General features: G+C 51.2%; 1 protein-coding gene across 1 annotated transcript in view; it reads right to left on the reverse strand.

Annotated features, from left to right (window-relative positions):
- LOC121459795 (VPS10 domain-containing receptor SorCS2) overlaps positions 1-17,670 on the reverse strand; it is a 220,149-nt gene that overhangs the window by 127,172 nt on the left and 75,307 nt on the right. Inside the window, exon 2 of the mRNA XM_041669802.1 lies at positions 17,406-17,505. Within this exon, the coding sequence (XP_041525736.1) occupies positions 17,406-17,505 (100 nt within the window). The remainder of the gene's footprint in view (positions 1-17,405; positions 17,506-17,670) is intronic.

A 17,670-nucleotide genomic window follows, 5' to 3' on the forward strand; every position in this document is an offset into this window, starting at 1 on the left:
ACGAACCATTTATCAACAGTACAACACCCAGGGTTTCATCCACTCCTCTCCATGGAAACTGTGCAACCCAGTATTGTTCCTATAACTTCTCAAAGCAGGAGACTCCACGTGGTTCATACACAGGAAGGAGACTTTCCAAAGGTACTTAACTATAGAGGGCACTTGGCCAATATTCAATGGATGATCATGTGATTATCATTATGATAATAGAATCTAGCCCACGGCAGTTAATTCAATTCCCAGTCTCCATGGTTGGTTATTAATCTCTAGCTACTTAATAAGTGTGATAAAGAGATGAATCTCTGCGTTGCTAGGACACTTCACAGTCTGTAAAGCGCACGACAGTCATCACGGTCCTTTCTTATCTTTATATCATTTGGATCTCGCAAGATCCAGAAGCGAGATCTGTAAATCCACCCCCAATTTACAGACAGAGTAAGCAAGGCTCAAGTCTGAAAAGTCATATGCCACCTCACCACTCCGTTGAAGGGTTTATGATCTTTATAAGAGTAAGGAAGAGGGGAAGAACAGAGTCGTTTTCTAGAACTGATGAGCTAAATACAAACTTAATGGTCCTCTGCTGTGTTCCCATGGGAAATCTTTGTAGGCTTCCTGCATCTGCCGTGACCACCCACTTGTGATTTTGCATACTCCTCTCCCCACTGAATAGACAGTAAACCAATGGCATAGCTTGGTGCAGATTGAGGGGGGGTGGATGTCTGGATAAATGGACTGATGTATGTATGATTGACTTGATGGACAAACAGATGAATGGATGGGTGAGGGACAAATAGACAAATGGATGGCTGGATGGACAGATGGCTGGTCGGCTGGCTAGGCAGGTGGAGAGGCAGACATGCCACTGAATGGTTGGGGAAGAAGATGATCTCCGGAGTGTAGGGCATTAGCACGTCCTTAAGCACATAGGTTTTCTCCTTGTGAAAACCAGGCTTAGTGAAGATCTCCAGCATCCCAAGACCATGCTTCAGCTCCCCTCATCTTTCCACAGCATCTTGGCCATTCCTTACATTTACAGTCACGTACACCTTCCTCACAGAATAAGAACACTGGCTGGGTTCCCAAGTCTGAATACCTGTGTGGATGGATGACGAAGTGAGAGCATCTCCCAATTGGGTTTATGTGGGGCAGCAGACGGAGGCACAGCTGAGCACCTGCCCTGGCATCTCCCCAGTCTGTAGGACTGGTGTCGGGCATCCAGGCATTGTACTCTTGGTCCCTATAGGTTCCCGTTAGGGCTAAGGCTTGGGCGTTGTTGGAAAGGGTCTTCTAGGAAGTTCTATCTGAATTCTGCCTGCTCTAACTCATCCAGAGGCAATTTCAGAGAGATTGCACCTAACTGCTCCCTGGGAAAGTGGCCATTAAAATGACAGTTTAACAGTGCCACACGCACAGGGCTGGGGGTTCTCGAATGGTCCGTCTCATGCAATCACCATCACTTTTAAACGGCAAGTGCTCAGTCTGCAGGGGGCTTTAGAGGTCATTTGTTGATGGGTATTTCAGAACTTTCCATGACTGGCTAGAGCAAACCACCTCACTGAGCACCTCAGCTGTGTTCCATTCTTTGTGCCAAGAGAAAACCTGGCCTGAGCTGCGGACCCAGACATGAACCATACCTGCGAGGATGGCTGCACACTCACACCTGAGTGGTAGCACCTAGTCCCACCCACTGGCAGCCTTGGCTCCTAAGCACCCTTCTGGAGCATCCAGCACAATGCCCCTTCCTACCACTCACCTTGAGCCACAGCATCTACTGGCACAGTCTGGCCAAGCAACTGCTTTCCACTCTCCTCTGCATAGCTAGCTCTCAGGAGCTGACTTCATACAGTGGCTATCATGGGGAATAGCCTGGCTCTGGGCTCCTGCACTCCAAGAGTTTCAAAGGAAGCATTTATGTTATTTTGCAAAACCCCCGTACGTCTTGCCAGGCCCCAGCAGCATCTTGAGCACAAGGATATCTTTTTCATCTCTCTCCCTTCAAATACACTGAACATCTGACCTCAGCCACTTCAAACGTGGCTGCTGCAGGCAGCAAGATGACTCAAGGGGTAAAGGCACTTGCTGTACAAGCCTGGCAGCCTGAGCTGGACCCTGGAGCTCGTGCAAAAGTGGGAGGAGAGAATTGACTTCCAGAGCTAGCCTCTGATCACCACACATGCCACGGCACATGGCCACACACACACATACACACACACACACACACACACACACACACACACACACAATTTTCTTTAATTAAATGGTTGCTGGGTGTGAGTATCTTTATAGTGGATTAGCTAGCACCAGAGCCAGCTCATGGGAAAGTTCTTGACTGGGGTAGAAGCTGAGGTAGAGCCAAGGTGGCTCGCCATGGAGATGACACAGAGGGGTCCTAATCATAACATCTGGAATCACAATGTCATCTGCCAGTTGACAAATGACTTCCCTACCTTGTAGACTTACCAGGTCCATAGACAACGTCCAGCCTCCAGAGTGTGCCCCTGGGAATGATGGGAAGCAATGCTGTCTCTTCCCTCGCCCCATTCTCTCTCAGCCCTCCCTCCCCAACAGGATGCAAAGCCAAGGTCAATACCTGCACCTATGGTAAGGCCACCTGGTCGTCTAGGATTTCCCCAACTCATTTGGCTGAGTTTATGTGCGTTCTGACTCTCAGCCATTCCCTTCTGCTTGTGTCCTCTCCCGTGTGCCTCTCTTCCTTTTCACTTGCATGGGTGACAAACATCCTGACTGTGTACAGCAAAGGCTATTTAAATTGTACAAATTACTTCTCAAGGAACACTTCTCCCTGGGTCTAATGTAAGAAGGGGAGTGGCGCTTTCTGACAGCCCGCTGCCTCTGCCTCTCCTCCCTCTGCCTCTCTCTTCTCCACATTCCATCCTCATTGATACATTTTCCTTCCCAGGAAAATAGTTTGGCACAGATAGCAGTTTCCCACCCATTCAGTTGTATGTGGGAGCCACTTGTTCCCTGTCCCCACTGTATGCTGCTAATTGCTTCTGCCTTACCCACGTGGAGCCTCATCTGTCCCTCTGCAGCAAATATTTTTCAAGATATCTTGCCTTACGTACCATCCCTGGTGTGTCTAATTTACTATCTTACTAATTTATTATCTTCTATTTATAGATGGCTGAAGTCTAATTTACAAGGACAGTTTAGTTGGGTATAAAATCATAAGTTCAGACTCTTCTGTGTCTGTTAGCTTTGAAAAGCATTTTACTATTTTGAAGTTCAATACTGAAAATATAGTTTTGTCTTTGACAGATAACTACATCTTTTTTATTTTTTGAAGAAAATGATAAATTATTTGTACCTCATAATTCAAGAAAAAAAATCGGAACACTAAGAGCAACTCAGCAATGGCTGTGTCTCCTGCTCTCCTCCCCGAAGGGCATCCAACCCCCCCCCCCCCCCCCCAGAGATGCAGGGACTCCCAGGCTGGTGTTTGGTCATCTTTCTATCCAGGACTCCTTCCATCCTCACTCCCCTCCTATCCCCAAGAGCTCCCTCAGCTCATCCTCCACACCTCACCTGTTTTGTTTGCCCCATACATCCCGCCCCCATGCATCTACAGAAGTCTTTCACCTTTTCCCTGGCTCTCATGCCCACCTCCTCCCCCAGCTGTTTTTCATCTCTATCCCATTCCCACCGCACCCCTCTTTCTGCCTCTGCTCCTGCCATACCTCAGTTCATTGAGATGTTATGAACATGGACTTCGTGTTCAGAGAGAGGTTGGCAGGTGTGTGTGAGGCAAACTTTCGGGCTGCCTTGGAGCAGGTGCGCCGGAGGGAGAGGCCACCGCTGGGTGGCACTGTGGAGCCTCTAAGGTGAACCGGGTGTCCAGGCTCCCTCTTCACATAGGGAGGGGAGGGAGCAGGAGGGCTCTACTCCTCTAGGTCTGTCTTTGTTTCTTGTGGTTATCTGGTGGGTGCTCTGCCTTCACAGTCCCCCCCCCTCATGTGTATAATACATAGGTATAGGTACAGATATAAATGATACAGATACAGATACAGATACAGATACAGATACAGATACAGATACAGATACAGATACAGATACAGATCGTCAGGGAGTTGAGGAGCAGTGGCTGGCACAGATATATAAGAGAAGCCAGCATCTCTCTCAAAGAGCTTGAGAGTAGCAGGGTCACAAGGCAGGCAGCATCACCGTTTGGCTCACTAAATGTGCCAGTGTCTGGAGGACAAAGACACCATCCGAAGGTATTTATCTTCTAGCCACAGACAGAAAACTAGCCCATCAGTGCCAAGGTCAGAAACCACAGAGACCCCTGGCCAGGACCTCCAGGGGCTCGCCCACCCCGTCCACAGTGGGTCTCCCCCTCGGCTCAGAGTATTTACTTTCCTGTCAGTAAGGGAGACATCACACCTTATTAGAAGTACAGCAGGACACAGAGGACGGCTAATGGCTAATTTATATGGGACAAATAGCTATTTAATTGCTCTCTAATTACATGACAATTAGAATTCATGCCGCAGCCGTGTCCTTGAGTTCCTGTTTATGACCCACGTGGAGAGCAGCTTTTTCTGTGCCTGTAGCCATTTTAGACTCCACAATGTACAGAGCCGGCGGCACGGCGACGAGGCATAATTAGCCGTGTAACTGCTTTCCTATACCCCAGTAATTACACGGTGGTATTATCTGTACATTATCATTTATTCATACACCCAATCCTTTGTGAACCAGTCTCCTTTCATGAATAGCCCTGACCCAGCAGGTGCCAATCAATTATTCAGAGTCACAAAAGACCATGTGATGGGGATCGGGACTAACACACTGTTACTGCTCAGGTGCAAAGGCCCTGAGGTGATGCAGTCGCGGGCATCGGACACCCAATTCCTGACGGTTGAGCAGAACCAGCTCTGCAGTGGGACAGCAAGCAAGCGTGGGATGCACAGAACCATCTCTACTGCAGCCAGCTCTTTGTCGCCGGGTCAAGGCTCCTCTGTATGTGCCAGCTCTGAGAGGCCCTCTGTCCAGTGCTCAGGCACAGACTGCCTATCCTTTCCTCTACCTTCCTTCTGGGCTGGGATTTTTTTCAGTATCCAGACCTTTGGCTGGACCCAACATGTCTAGTAGCACAAAGACAGGCAGATGTCCGCTGGATCAAACTGGAAGGAAGCCCCGGGGAGTCTTAGCTGACAAATACAGCAAGGCTCCTCTGGAAGGGTTGGGAGGCAGGGGCCCTATGCTGCAAAGCCGCAAAAGCAAAGTCACCTTGCTTGTGTTCATCAGTTCTAGCACCTTCTACCATGGATGGCAGAAAACAATCAAGGCACCACTGAAACTTCTAGGAGCACAGAGGTCATCCTGAAACATTCCCCGGCCAGGAAAGACGAGAGCAAGCCACCAGAGCCCGCCTTGGAAATGACATGGTCTAAACAGAAGACCTCCCCGAAAGCAGGGGTGCAGCTGGTTCGTAGCCCCTTGGCAGGTAGGGAGCAGGCAGCTCCACCCTGCAGCAGTCATGGCCCCTGCTGCTCCTGGCTCTCGACTCAGAAGACACACTAGAAACTTGATTCTGCAGACATGCAGGGCAATGAATCCATGATGTCTGGAGCTACCAGGCCTATGGTGATTTGGTACAGCAACAGGTCCTTTCCCGTAAGAGTTTCCCACCAATGCCCCCACTTGGTACCCCTTCTCCAGGCTGTGGTTTGGTTCTACAGAGCTGGGAATGCTGTGGAGTGTCCTTATCCCACTCTGAGCCCTAGCGACCCCCTGACCTGCTCAGGAGATGGCAATGAGTGTGGAGGATCGGCCTCTGCTTTGTCTTGTCTAGAGATGCCAGCGTTTCTTGGCTGCACACATCCTTCCTTCACCTTCAGAGCCACAACACAGCATCTTCAATCTCTATCTAAACCCCTGCCTTCCTCCTCTAAGGATCTTGTGGTGACACTGGGGCTCTTCAGGGGAGGTGGTGTCCTTGTCTTACAATCCTCAATTTGATTCCATCCTCAAAGTCTGGGTTGGCACATAAGGTGAAAAGTCTGAGACTCTGGAGATCAGATGTCTGCATCTCTGGGGGAAGGGATGTCACTCAGACTCCACAGTGCATAGAGACAGGATGAAGGATGAGCTCCCTAGTGGCCGATGTCATCCATCCACAGGACTGGAGACTCCTAGAGTCGGCCCATGTGCATGGCTAATAGAAAAAAAAGGCGGTCAGAGAGCTTCAGCGCTGGCTTTATTCCCTCCCCTTATCCTACACCCCCAACAGACTGACAAACGAAGAACCACTGAGAAGTGGACATGTTTCCCCATGTAGCGACAGACACGTGGTCACTGAGTGCCCAGTCACCACGTTTCTGGTGACACCATCCCATCTTTTAGCCAGCAATTCTGATCACGGATTACTTGTAGGAAGAGAATTCCCGTTGCTTCTGAAAAGAATGTGACAAGTGCTGTGTTCTGGATGGAGGAGGCAGGGCATGAACAGTGCAGAGCAGAAGCCCAGGCACTGGCCAGAAACAAACAGCCACAAGTGGGTGCTGTGTTCTTAAATTTCACCAGGGACTTTTCAAAGTCAGTTTGTTCACCACACAGTCACTTGTTCAAGGCATTATTCGGGTGTAGGGCTGGGAGCTGGAGGAAACGGTTCAAGAAATACAGCTCTTTCCGTGGGTGTTTCCCCTCGGTGCAGAGGTTGGCTCCAGAGCCTCACACAGGGGCACCTTTGCTGCTAGGCTGTGACAGGGGAAGGGTGGAAGGGTTCAAGTCAGGGTCCTGAACTTAGCTGGTTTTAGGGAAGGTAGGTGAGCCTTGGAGAACTGAGGGAGGGAAGTGGGGCCTGAGCGAAGGCTCTGTGAGTGGGCTCGCTTCTACAGTCAGTTGGCAGTGGGCACAACTGGCAGCCCTACGTACTGAGGTGGGAAGGTGAGCAGGCCCAGGCTAGAAAACAGGACCTCAAAGCCAGACCAAGGCTCCAAACATGTGCCAGGGACGAAGCGTATTCCAGGCAGAGCTGGGTTCTGTAAGCAGAGGGAATGCCAGGGTGACCCAGAGAAGGCTGCTGAAGCCATGAGGGCAGGGGAGGGGCAGGATATGGGATGCTGGGAGCCATGGGCCCTGCGCCCTTGTGTGGATGTGGTGTCATTCATGTAGCAAAGGCTCAGAGAAGAGCATCTTTGACAGACAAGCATGGGACAGATTTGGTTTAGCAGCCTTGAAATTCAGGGACTAAGAAAGCAGACAGAAGGTGCTGTAAGTAAAAAAGCAGAGGCTGGAGCCCCTCCCCCAGCTATGCAGGGTGCTCACACCTGCCTGGGGATACCCAGTGTGGAGCCCATTTGCAAACTCCAGCTATTTTTACCAAACAGAAATCCTTTAAGCTTCACGAGAGGCCCGAATACACAAGGGATAAAAACAATATTTGCAACTGTTTTCGATAGACATGGAAAAGGATGAAATTGAGGCTGCAGCAAACACAGCTTATCAGATGATGTGTCCTGGAGTCCCATTTCTCGTTTAACAGAAACGGAGCAGGGTTTCATGGGATTAGGGATCAGCCATGAAAATGAGGATCAGCAGAGGGGGACAGGGATCAGCATGGGAACAGGGATCAGAGGAGGGATGGGCAATGGGAGCAAGGATCAGAAGAGGGAATGGGGATCAGCTTTGGGTATAGACATCACCCATGAGAGTGGGGATTAGCATGGGAGCAAACACAGCTGTGGGAATGAGGATCACATGCTCTTTCGGGAATTTTCATCTTCAGTGAGGCCAGGTGCGGAAAATGTCCTGGTAGTGGCTATACAGGATAAAGCTGCTGGCCTTCCCCGCTGTACAATATGGTCACCTTGCTGGGTCCTCTCAGCTGCCTTTAGGCACAAGGGAAGTAAACCCACAGTCTCCCCTTTTCCCAAAGGGACAGAACCGTTTATTTACTGGATGCTAAGTCAGCAGGGACTCCCCTTAAGGAGATATGTAGGATTAAAGTGAAGAGGGGTTAGGAGATACAGAACTACCTAAGGACCAGTGAGCCACCCCGGGCTCAGACCCCCCCTTTGGGCACCTGGAGTGACACCCAGACCCTGGATAAATGGCAGGACAAAGAGAGATGCCAGAACCCTACTCAAGACTGTTCTGCCTCCTGTCAGATTGGTGACTAAGGACAAGTTCTGAGTGTGTCTGAGCCACCACTGAAATGGTGACATCTTATCTCCATGGTCATGAGGGAGGAGAGAGAGAGGACCTAGCAGCCTTCAGGGTATTGAAAGAAAGCTCTTCCCCGGCTGTCACATGCTGGACCCCTGACCCCAGGTGATAGCATCTGGAGTGTGAGCCTTTGCAAGGTAGCTAGGACAAGGAAGTGCAGCCACCATAAAAGGGACCAGGACCCTTCCTTATGAGAAGAGGCCGAAATCTGGACATGCCTTTTCCTATGTGAGGACACAGACAATGGGGCCTGCAATCTAAGAGAACTGACCCCAAAAGCTATCCATGCTGGCACTGGATCTCAAACGTGCAGCCTCTAAGACAGTAAGTAAATGGGCATTGCTGTTTATTTCAGTGAGTCTATGGTACCCAGTGACAACTTGAGCTAACAGAGGTCTGTCCCTGATGACAGTGTCACAAAGCCTTCAGCATACACGGGTGGTGTGAAAGAGGCCCAGCTCCAAAGACAGGGCATCCCAGTACAAAATGAATATCATCCAAGGCTATGGAGAAAGAAGTGTTTGGGCTCCAGAGCACGTGAACGCAAATCCACTCCGTTCCCAATCCTTGCTGACCAGGGACCTGGGGCAGCCACTAGTCCCTTAGGAGCCTGACAACGTGGCCCTGCTTAGCATCTCGGGGATACTGCTTTGTCTGTGTGTGTGGCCTCTGTCATTGCTGGGTCCTCCTGAAGTTTCAGTACTCCCCGTAGTCATGAGAAATAGACATACAAGGAGTCACCATGCTGACCCGAGCTCCTGTCACACAGTAGGTTCTCCTGGCCATGGAGTCCTTGAGAAAGAAGAGGGCATACTGTGGCATGAGTGGCTGCCCTGAGGCCATTTTCATTCTGCTCATCCTCACTCTGGGGTATGAGAGTCTATGCATCTTCAGAGACGGAATTGAGTCTTATCTGCCTTGGACCAGCTCCCGAGGTGAAAGGCCCTGGAGGTATCTCTGAGAAGCCTGGGCTCTTGGCCTCTCTCCAGTGGTATCCTAATGGCTTTCAGATGGTGTAATTCCTTATGCATTAGGCTGGCATTGCAAGGGGTTCACTGTTTCTGAAACAAAATCTTTGTATATAGGCAGCCCAATGAGTTGGTGTTCCTTGGACAGGAGAGATTACTGGCTATAGGGTGGGGGCGGGGAGGCTGGTGGTGGTGGTGGTGGTGGTGGTGGTGGTGGTGGTGGTGTGTGTGTGTGTATACTGGGCCTTGTCATTTGGCAGGGAAGATTGATAGAACTCTCACCAGGGTCCTGTGCTTTGGCTTCTCTCACTGGCCCTCCACCATTCTGGAAGAAAAAGGCTCTGCAAGCTTGACCCTTCTCATGAAACAAGTCCAGAGAGGCCAGAGGCCAACAGGGATGACCCAGGGGTCCCAGTTTTGTTCAGAGGGCTGGAGTGTTCAGATCCATGCTAGTCCTGCTCTCTACAGCAGGGGAGTCACACTGGGGCCACCTCCTCCTCTTTGATGTTTAAGGCTTGACAGAGCTCAGGATCAAATGGGGAAAGATCTGAAGAGGCTTATCCCGGGCTGGTACCCCCAGGGAGCCCACCCAGAAAACGGGCCCAGAAGTGAACACACACAGTTCTTTCCCCCATTTCCCAGACACTCTGGGTGGTGGACTCTCCAAGTTCCATTCTGGGGCCTTCAAGTTACCTCCTCAAAGGCACCTCATTTCAGGGACTGGCATCCCCTCTTTGACAGGACATCCCTTGAGCCAGGGCCCTCTTAGTCATGTTCCTGTTCACCAAGGTCAGACTCACAGGGCAGCACCATTGGTAATGGGATGGGCACTGGCTGAGCGAGTGGATGGACAGATGGAAAGATGGATGAATGGGTAGTTGGATAAATAGTTGCCTCTTCCTGATTCTTGCCGCCCCTCCAGTCCTATACTCCAATCAAAGGACTTCCATAAAAACCACATCAATTGCAAGATCCCTTCCTTCCCTCATGCAGAAGCTTCCTGAGTCTGTGGTATTTATTATCTGTTCTCGAGTCTGACCTCCAAGACCCTCAAACTCTGACTGTACAAGGTAAGGTCCTGGAATCTCGATTCTCTGTGTCCTTGATGGCCACATTCCCAGCATGTCTCCCCATACTTATGACAGTCCTGACCCACGGGATGAGGAGGGATGCTAGACTAGGTCTCATGACCCAGCAGTGCCTGCTTCCATCTACCCTAGGCTGTCAGAAGGGTGTGGTAGAAGAAGGGTATTGACCATATGCAAGAATGGGGGGATGGCAAATCTTCATCAGCCCACTAAGCTTTATGAGCCCCAGTCTCTGGCTGCAGATCTGAGAACCAGCAGTACTGACCATGGTTCTGAGGAGCAAGCTGCCTGGCTTTGTCAGCATCAGGGGCTGCCATGACCAAGCCGAGAGACCATGAAATTGCCTCTTTAAGATGCCAGTGGCTCTAAGAAACCCTCCTTCCCTCCGCCCTCTCTCTAACAGAAAATTGAGAAGCCGTGCAGTGTTGTAGTTTTTACAGTTAGTAATGAATGGGCCTGCCCAGTACCTGGCACCTCTGTGCTCCTCTGTCACACAGGCTTGGCCCCAGCTAAATCACAATAGTGCAAAACTTTCCACCAGCTTCCCCCAAACTCAGAAAAGTCAGGTATCCCCTTGTTTGGGGGTTTCTCTGAAGGCTCTTCTCTGGGCCTGTCCCACTATGGTGTCCATGACACGCCCCCCCCCCCCCCCCGCCTTACTCTGATCATGTCATCCCTATGAACTTTTATACCTTTTTTGTTGCGTTTCTTTTCTCACTTCTATCTCAAGGCCTGACAGCAGCTCCCAGGCTGCATCTCTGCCAAGGCAATTCCTCACCTTCAGTATGGAGGGGTAGGGGCATCCTCCGCAGGGGCAGGCAAGGGCTGACAAATCACCATAGGCACATGGCTCCAAGTATGGCATCCAGGGACCCTGTCACACTGCTGGTGTCTCTGGACACTCAGTTTAGAGCACCGGGATCAAAGAGGACATGTCTGCTCTCACGTTGCCCGGCTACCCTTTTCTCTTGTGCAGAGTCACTGTGGATTCTATCAATACATCATGTGTCCACACCCAGGCACCATGCCAGGATGCCTCACTGAGAAGCTATCCCTTCCTGTTCCTTTATCCCTGTCACCCTGCCACCCTGCCACTCCTCCAGTCCAGGATACAGATGTGGCCTCTGGTCCCTGATCCAGCTGTGGACCAGGGGAGGAATGCTGCAGATGAGAGCACAGACAAGCCCAGAAGATGGTGGTGACTCCGTCAGGAATAGGAGCAGGAAGGTGATAGGGAGGTGCCCATATGTGCTGGCCAGGGAGCCCTGGAGGCAGGGATCTGCTCTTCATGATATCTTGATGGAGCTCATCATGGAGAGCAACCTTGATTTGTAGATGTGCAGCAACACTGAGGTCTCTCAGTGCTCCCTGAGACCCGCACAGACATTTTCACAGGAAAATTTCCCAGTGCTCATTAGGAAGCACAAAACTTGAGGGCTGCTTGAGACACCCCCCCCAACATGCACATGCATGTGCATGCACACACACACACACACACACGCACACACACACAGAGAGAGAGAGAGAGAGAGAGAGAGAGAGAGAGAGAGAGAGAGAGCGCTTTTCATGCTCCTGGTACATGTTGAGACATATTGAGTATGAGTTTTGGCTGCCAAACCATATGTAAGTATGCCGCGGCAGGGCCATCATCTATGTCATGAAAAGACACAGATATCATGTACCAGGATTGCCAAAGCCCAGTCTAAACATGCACATGAAGTTAAATGTGCATCTCAGATCCACATCATCTCAGGTCCACAGGGAGTCAGTTGTTCTGCTGGTGACACAGAGGATGGCTAAAGTGTCAGCCCCATGTCAGCCATGGTGAGACAGGATGCACAGTAGGGACTTGACCCCTTCAGAACCTTAAAGCATCCCTGGAGGATGGGTCACTAGAGATGAGATAATATCGTGATCCACATGTGGTAGCCTGTAAGCAGAAGCTGAGGACTAGGAAGCACAGAGCCTGGGATCCAAGCCCTCAAAAAACCTGTCCTCCCATCCTTCCAGCCTTCTTGCCTTGGGCTACATTCTTGATCAGATGTTAGGCCCAAGGCAGAAAGTAGGACCCTCAGAAGGACCGACGTCAAAGCAGCAGACAGCACAGCTGGGCACGTACTTTAGTGTGGGAAGGAAAAAGGACCCACCTACTGCTGGGACAATCTGAGTTAAGTCTGGACTGAGATCGGATCTGCGATCCTCAAACCCTCCACAGTGTCAGAGAGAGCCACCAGGTTGCTGTGTTCTGACTGGATTGGAGTGGCTGGAGGGGTTGGGCTATCCTTGGTATTCTCCAAGCACAGAACTAAGCCTGCACGGCCATAGCCATGGAGCCGGAGCTGATCTTAGATTACACACTGCTCTGGCCCACACCAGAGAAGAGAGGAGAGGAGAACCTGGATTAGCACGAGGGCCTCCATGAGCTGGGCAGAGACGAGGCTTCTGCTGTGGTGGAGCAGGAACAAGGCAGAGCTGGGCTCAGCACTGTGGACTCACGATAGCTTAGGGGAAGATGGGGAGAGAGGAAAGACAGACTGGCAAAGAAGCTAGCAGTGTGGGAAAACCCAGTAAAGGCAGCAGGCAGACCCACACACGCAGTCCAGCAAAAACATCACACAGTTCCAAAGGGTCCAGAGGAATCCACAGGCAGGGGCTGAGGGCAAGGTCATAGCTGACGATCAATAGAGCTGGAAGACCCCTTGTGACGTCATCCCAGGAGACCCACAGACCTGGGATCCACGCGGCTGTCAGTGGCTAATATGTAGCTCTGGTTCCAGATCTCTGCCCGGCTCTCCTCCCGCTGTTTGGGCTCCTATGGGGATGAAGCCTGAGGGGCACCTGGGGCTGAGGCACTCTTGACCCACTTGTGAGAACTCATGGAAGTCTGTTCACCCACCTGGGCCTCTCCCTCTCCCTTGTAAAACATAAGACTGCAGGAACCCTCGCCCAGAGGGTCTGCCAGGACACATGCATGCAAGGTTGCACACAGCAGCCTGTCTGGCAACTGAGTCCTAGGGGACCTTGCCTTCCCTGTCACCACTGGCTTGCCTGCAAAATGCAGGTACTGGCTCTTGTCAATGAAGCCAGCTTCTAAGATGCAGGGTTGTGGTTTGATCCACTTGTTCCCCACCTTGTAAGGCTGGCAGGTGGCTTCTCATGAGCCTCGCAGTGGGTTGGGGGGGGGGGTAGCGGGGGAAGGGGATGAGTGAAGGAAGACTGACATACTCTGGCCACAAGTCACAGGGAGGGCCTTAGTGGAGTGGACAGGGAACCCGGGAATCAGCATTCTTTCAGGCCATCCGTTCCTCAAGGGTTTTCTTGGTGACAAGGTATGTGTGAGATTTCAGCATCTAATCCAACATAGATACCTTGTACACGATGACAGTCCCCATGAATTTTTAATGCAAAACATGACACTTAAAAGCCTTTCTCAGTAGGCATCTCCTCAGGACCAGACCTTCACAGCTCTCCATGCTCCAGCACTCTTGGGGACCATTCGGAGATGCGTTTGCCACATAAAGCCCGTGTGAGAACCATGGCAGCTTGGAAGGGAGAGTCACAGGCCAGAGTTATGTCTGAGGTGGCAGAAAGTCATGCCTGGGGCCACACTCTGATTATACTGCAGGCAAGACAAAAAAAATCAAAGAGAGCTCGTTTTGAAGACAGCTCACAAAGTGGTCTCCCAAGAAGCCAAAAAACAACCACTCCATCTGTAATTGCTACAAAATGGCTTCCTAATCAGATTCCCACTTTGCAGCAGAGCTATCCATCACCCTACAACAGGGAGTGCCTCATGCAGGGGCCCTGCAAGAGAGGGCCTTACCACCCAACATCACAGTCAATGTGGGGACAGGGGCAGGGGCAGATGGGGCATCCACTTTGGTGTCTTTTCTTAATCTTCTCACAAGCATGCTGCATGGGCTCCAGGCTTTCTCAGGCCCCATTGGGCTCTCAAAGGTTCTAGAAGGTTCTAGCTATCCACGAAGCTTCCTAGATCCAGCAAATGATTGGGTCACATAAGGTCCTCAGCCTGTATCTGGCCTAGGCAAAGCATTTCCGTCCCCAGCACCAGGGTTCAGCTCGGTGTCCAGTCAGACATTTGTGTGGACTGCCGGAGCCTACAAGGAGGAGCATGGAGACCCAGCTGCCTCCTGTAGAGGTCTTAGACGGCTGAGGTGTGGACAGAGACACGTTGGGATTGCTTCCCCAGTGGGTGCTCTGCCCATGCATGGGTTTCTGAGAGGCCAGCAGAGGCCAGGAGAACGGAACTCATGGGGCTTTGTACAGCATTCAGTTTGCAGTCTTGACTTACACATGGAAAAAATGGGGCCCAGAGTGGAACCAGGATACACCAGATAGCACAAGCCAACAGCCAGCAGACTGTGCCTGGAATAAAGCAAAGACTTGCCATTTTCTTGCCCCCTGGCAACATGGAACTGAATTGGGCTGGGCTAGGCCAAGTCAGCATGGATACAGGGAGTGTTCAAACCACACATCCCTAGCAGGGCTGATTGTTGTGTCCTTTTGAAACTGCAAATGTCTCGCTGCCCCATCTCGGTGGCTGCAGAAGCCAAGAATTCTGAATGCGAACCAGACTGCACAGAAGGCCCTTTCCAGAACTCTCTACTGAGTCCATAGTCCATACATCGCGGCTTTCTGTTGTATGCACCGTCACTGAGGCTTGGAGGGGTCAAGGTTGGGGTCCTAGTCCAAAAAGGAACCTTAGGCCTGACCTCATGGCTTCCCTCCCCCCAACCTCCTTGGGAAGCCTTCCCTACCCTCACGGCATCCGAGGCTCCCTTGGGTTTTTACTATCTTGGCTGCTCCTGCCATCTTCCTTTCGTATACAGACACAGCCTGCAGGCTGCTCTGTAAACTCCTTACCACCCTGTCACCAACGCTGGCTGAACCCATATGACTTGAGAATTGCTCTAGCAATGGGAACATGGCGCTGTTCACTGAGTCTGACCTTCAGCATCTACTTTTAAAGATCACTTCTGTCACACAAACCATCACCACTACAGCAGGAAGGACACACACCATCACCACTACAGCAGGAAGGACACACGGCAGACAGGGAGACAAAGGGTCTTTCCTGATCCTTCCATGCACTTGGGGTTCCTGACTGGTAGAGGTCCCCACAGCTGCCCTGAGTGTGGACAACATCCTGTCCCCTTAGCTTAGATGCGAGAAGCTGTTTCAGACGCAGGTCTCCTACTAGGAGGTGTGTGGTGAGGTGACTCTGACTTTCCCTTCCAGATCTCTACCCTGGAAACTGCGATAGCAATGCCTCACTGTTTGGACAGCTGGGGATGGAGTGAGAATGCCCATATGAGTCATGAGGGAGGGGTCTAAGAAGAGGCAGGGAAAGCTAAAACCAACCCAGCCTCCTCCTCCTTATCTGCCAAAGCCCCAAGGCAAGGGTCCCCTGGTCTTCTGCAGTAGCCTTCCCAAATCTATTCCCATCCTGTCCAGGAGGAAGCTTTCACAGGAGAGAAGTCAAGGAGAGGAAGATCCAAAGCCTGGCGACCTGCTCTAGCAGGGAAGATGGCACCCCATTCAAAAGCAGTGGCAGGGGCTGGAGTCAGGAGCTCCTCCTGCAGAAGACCTGAGTCCAGTTCCAAGCACTCACGTGGTGGCTCCTCATCACCCGTAACTACAGTCCCAAGGGATCTGATGTCACCTTCATGGGTACCAGGTATACACACATGGCACATGTATATACAAGCAGGCAAAAGCTTGTACACAGAATCAAAAATTAAACCTAAATCTTACAAAAAGCAAACAGCTGAGTTCCTCTGCAGCTCCACTGCAGCACTCTGCAGGCTCCGGTCCTCCCATATACCCGACCCGCCGTGGGCGGTGCTCAGGACAGGCTCCACTGTCTGAGTCCCGGAATCCTTGCCAGAACTACAACCACCAGAGTACACTCCTGCAGCAGCACCATCTGTGTTTCCACGCCCTCTGTGGGATGCTCAAACACTGGCCCTGGGCTCTACTAGGGATGCACCTCTGGGGTTGGCTCTTGGCAAAATTGGTGTTTTCCCTCCTTTTGTCCAGCATCAAACAAATAGAAAGTTATGGCTACGTGACTAGTAGGTTACTTTCTAAATGCCATTTCTTTAGATTTTAGAACCTGAAACATCTGGTGGCCTGCAGGAGTATGACCTCCTTACGCCTTAATCTGCATATCCGCCAACACAAAGAACACAAGCACTGTAGGAGGTCAGGGTTGATGGCAAAGTCTGGTCAGAATGTGGGGTGGGGGCACTGGGAGTGGAGACAGCATGACAGCCATGGGTTGGGTGAAAGTACCACCCAGCATGTGGTCTTCATGCCCGTTGCCCATGCATCTCTCCTCCGCCCTATAAAAGTTGACTTGTACGTGTGATTCTCCCAACATGGAAATCTGAGGATTTCCTTGAGGATTTCTTTTACCACCAACCAAGTACCTCTGGGACCCAGATACCAGTCTTGTGGGGAGCACTATGGAGGACTCACTCAAGTCTCTGTGTGAGATGCGGGCTACACCCATTTCTCTACAGGGACACTAAAGCACAGAGAAGTGAATTAGGATTTGAACTCTGCTTTGCTTGAGTCCCTTCCTATGACCTCAGACTGCTTCTCTAGATTGAGTCCAGCATTCTGACTTCATACTAGGGTCTCCAGATTGGCCAAGATATAGCCGAACACATGCAGGAGGGGTTGCCCGGGTTCTTCCCAATTCTACATCTAGACAGGAAGAAGGAACTAGAAACTAAGACCAAGAGACAGCAAGCAACGACGCTCTGAGATGGAACCAAACCAACCCCGGAGAGATGCCATCCTTGAGAAGGGCCTCAGAGCTGCCGCCAGGACTCTGAGCCAGATGGATCTGATTCAGTAGCCAGCTCGCTGGTTCTCCTCTCTGCCTGCTTGCTGGAGGTTGCCTCCAGGACAGGAGAAGATGAATATGCCCTAGATAAGAAGGCAGGTTTTCCTCCAAAGGCCCAGCTGATGGCTTCAAATACACTCATCAAAATGAACCAAAGGAACGAGTGTTGAAGGACAAGTGCCTCACATTAGACCATGATCCCAAAACAGAACCAGACCAGCGGAACAGGCAGTCATGGAGAGCCAGATGCCAAGGGTTGGCCACCCGGTGATGGTATGTACGTACCTTTCTCTTGTTGGCTGGGCAAATATAGAAGTTGTCAATGACAGTGGTGACACCAGGCTGGAGAGTAAGCTTGGTGTAGGTTGTCCCAAAATCAGAGGACCTATGGGAACAGAAAGACAATTGTCAACACATGTCCCCCAGGGGAAGGCTTTCTAGCACCATGATGTGCCAGCACCAGCAGAGCTGAGACACCCAGTGCTGTCCTCTCTATCCTCCCAGGGGAATCATGTCCCCACCCCACGTGCAAGTGAGGAGCCTGGACTCT

The sequence above is a fragment of the Microtus oregoni genome, unplaced genomic scaffold (assembly GCF_018167655.1).
Source record: "Microtus oregoni isolate MIOR12 unplaced genomic scaffold, Mior012 000019F_ref0000042, whole genome shotgun sequence".
Classification (NCBI taxonomy): Eukaryota; Metazoa; Chordata; class Mammalia; order Rodentia; family Cricetidae; genus Microtus; species Microtus oregoni.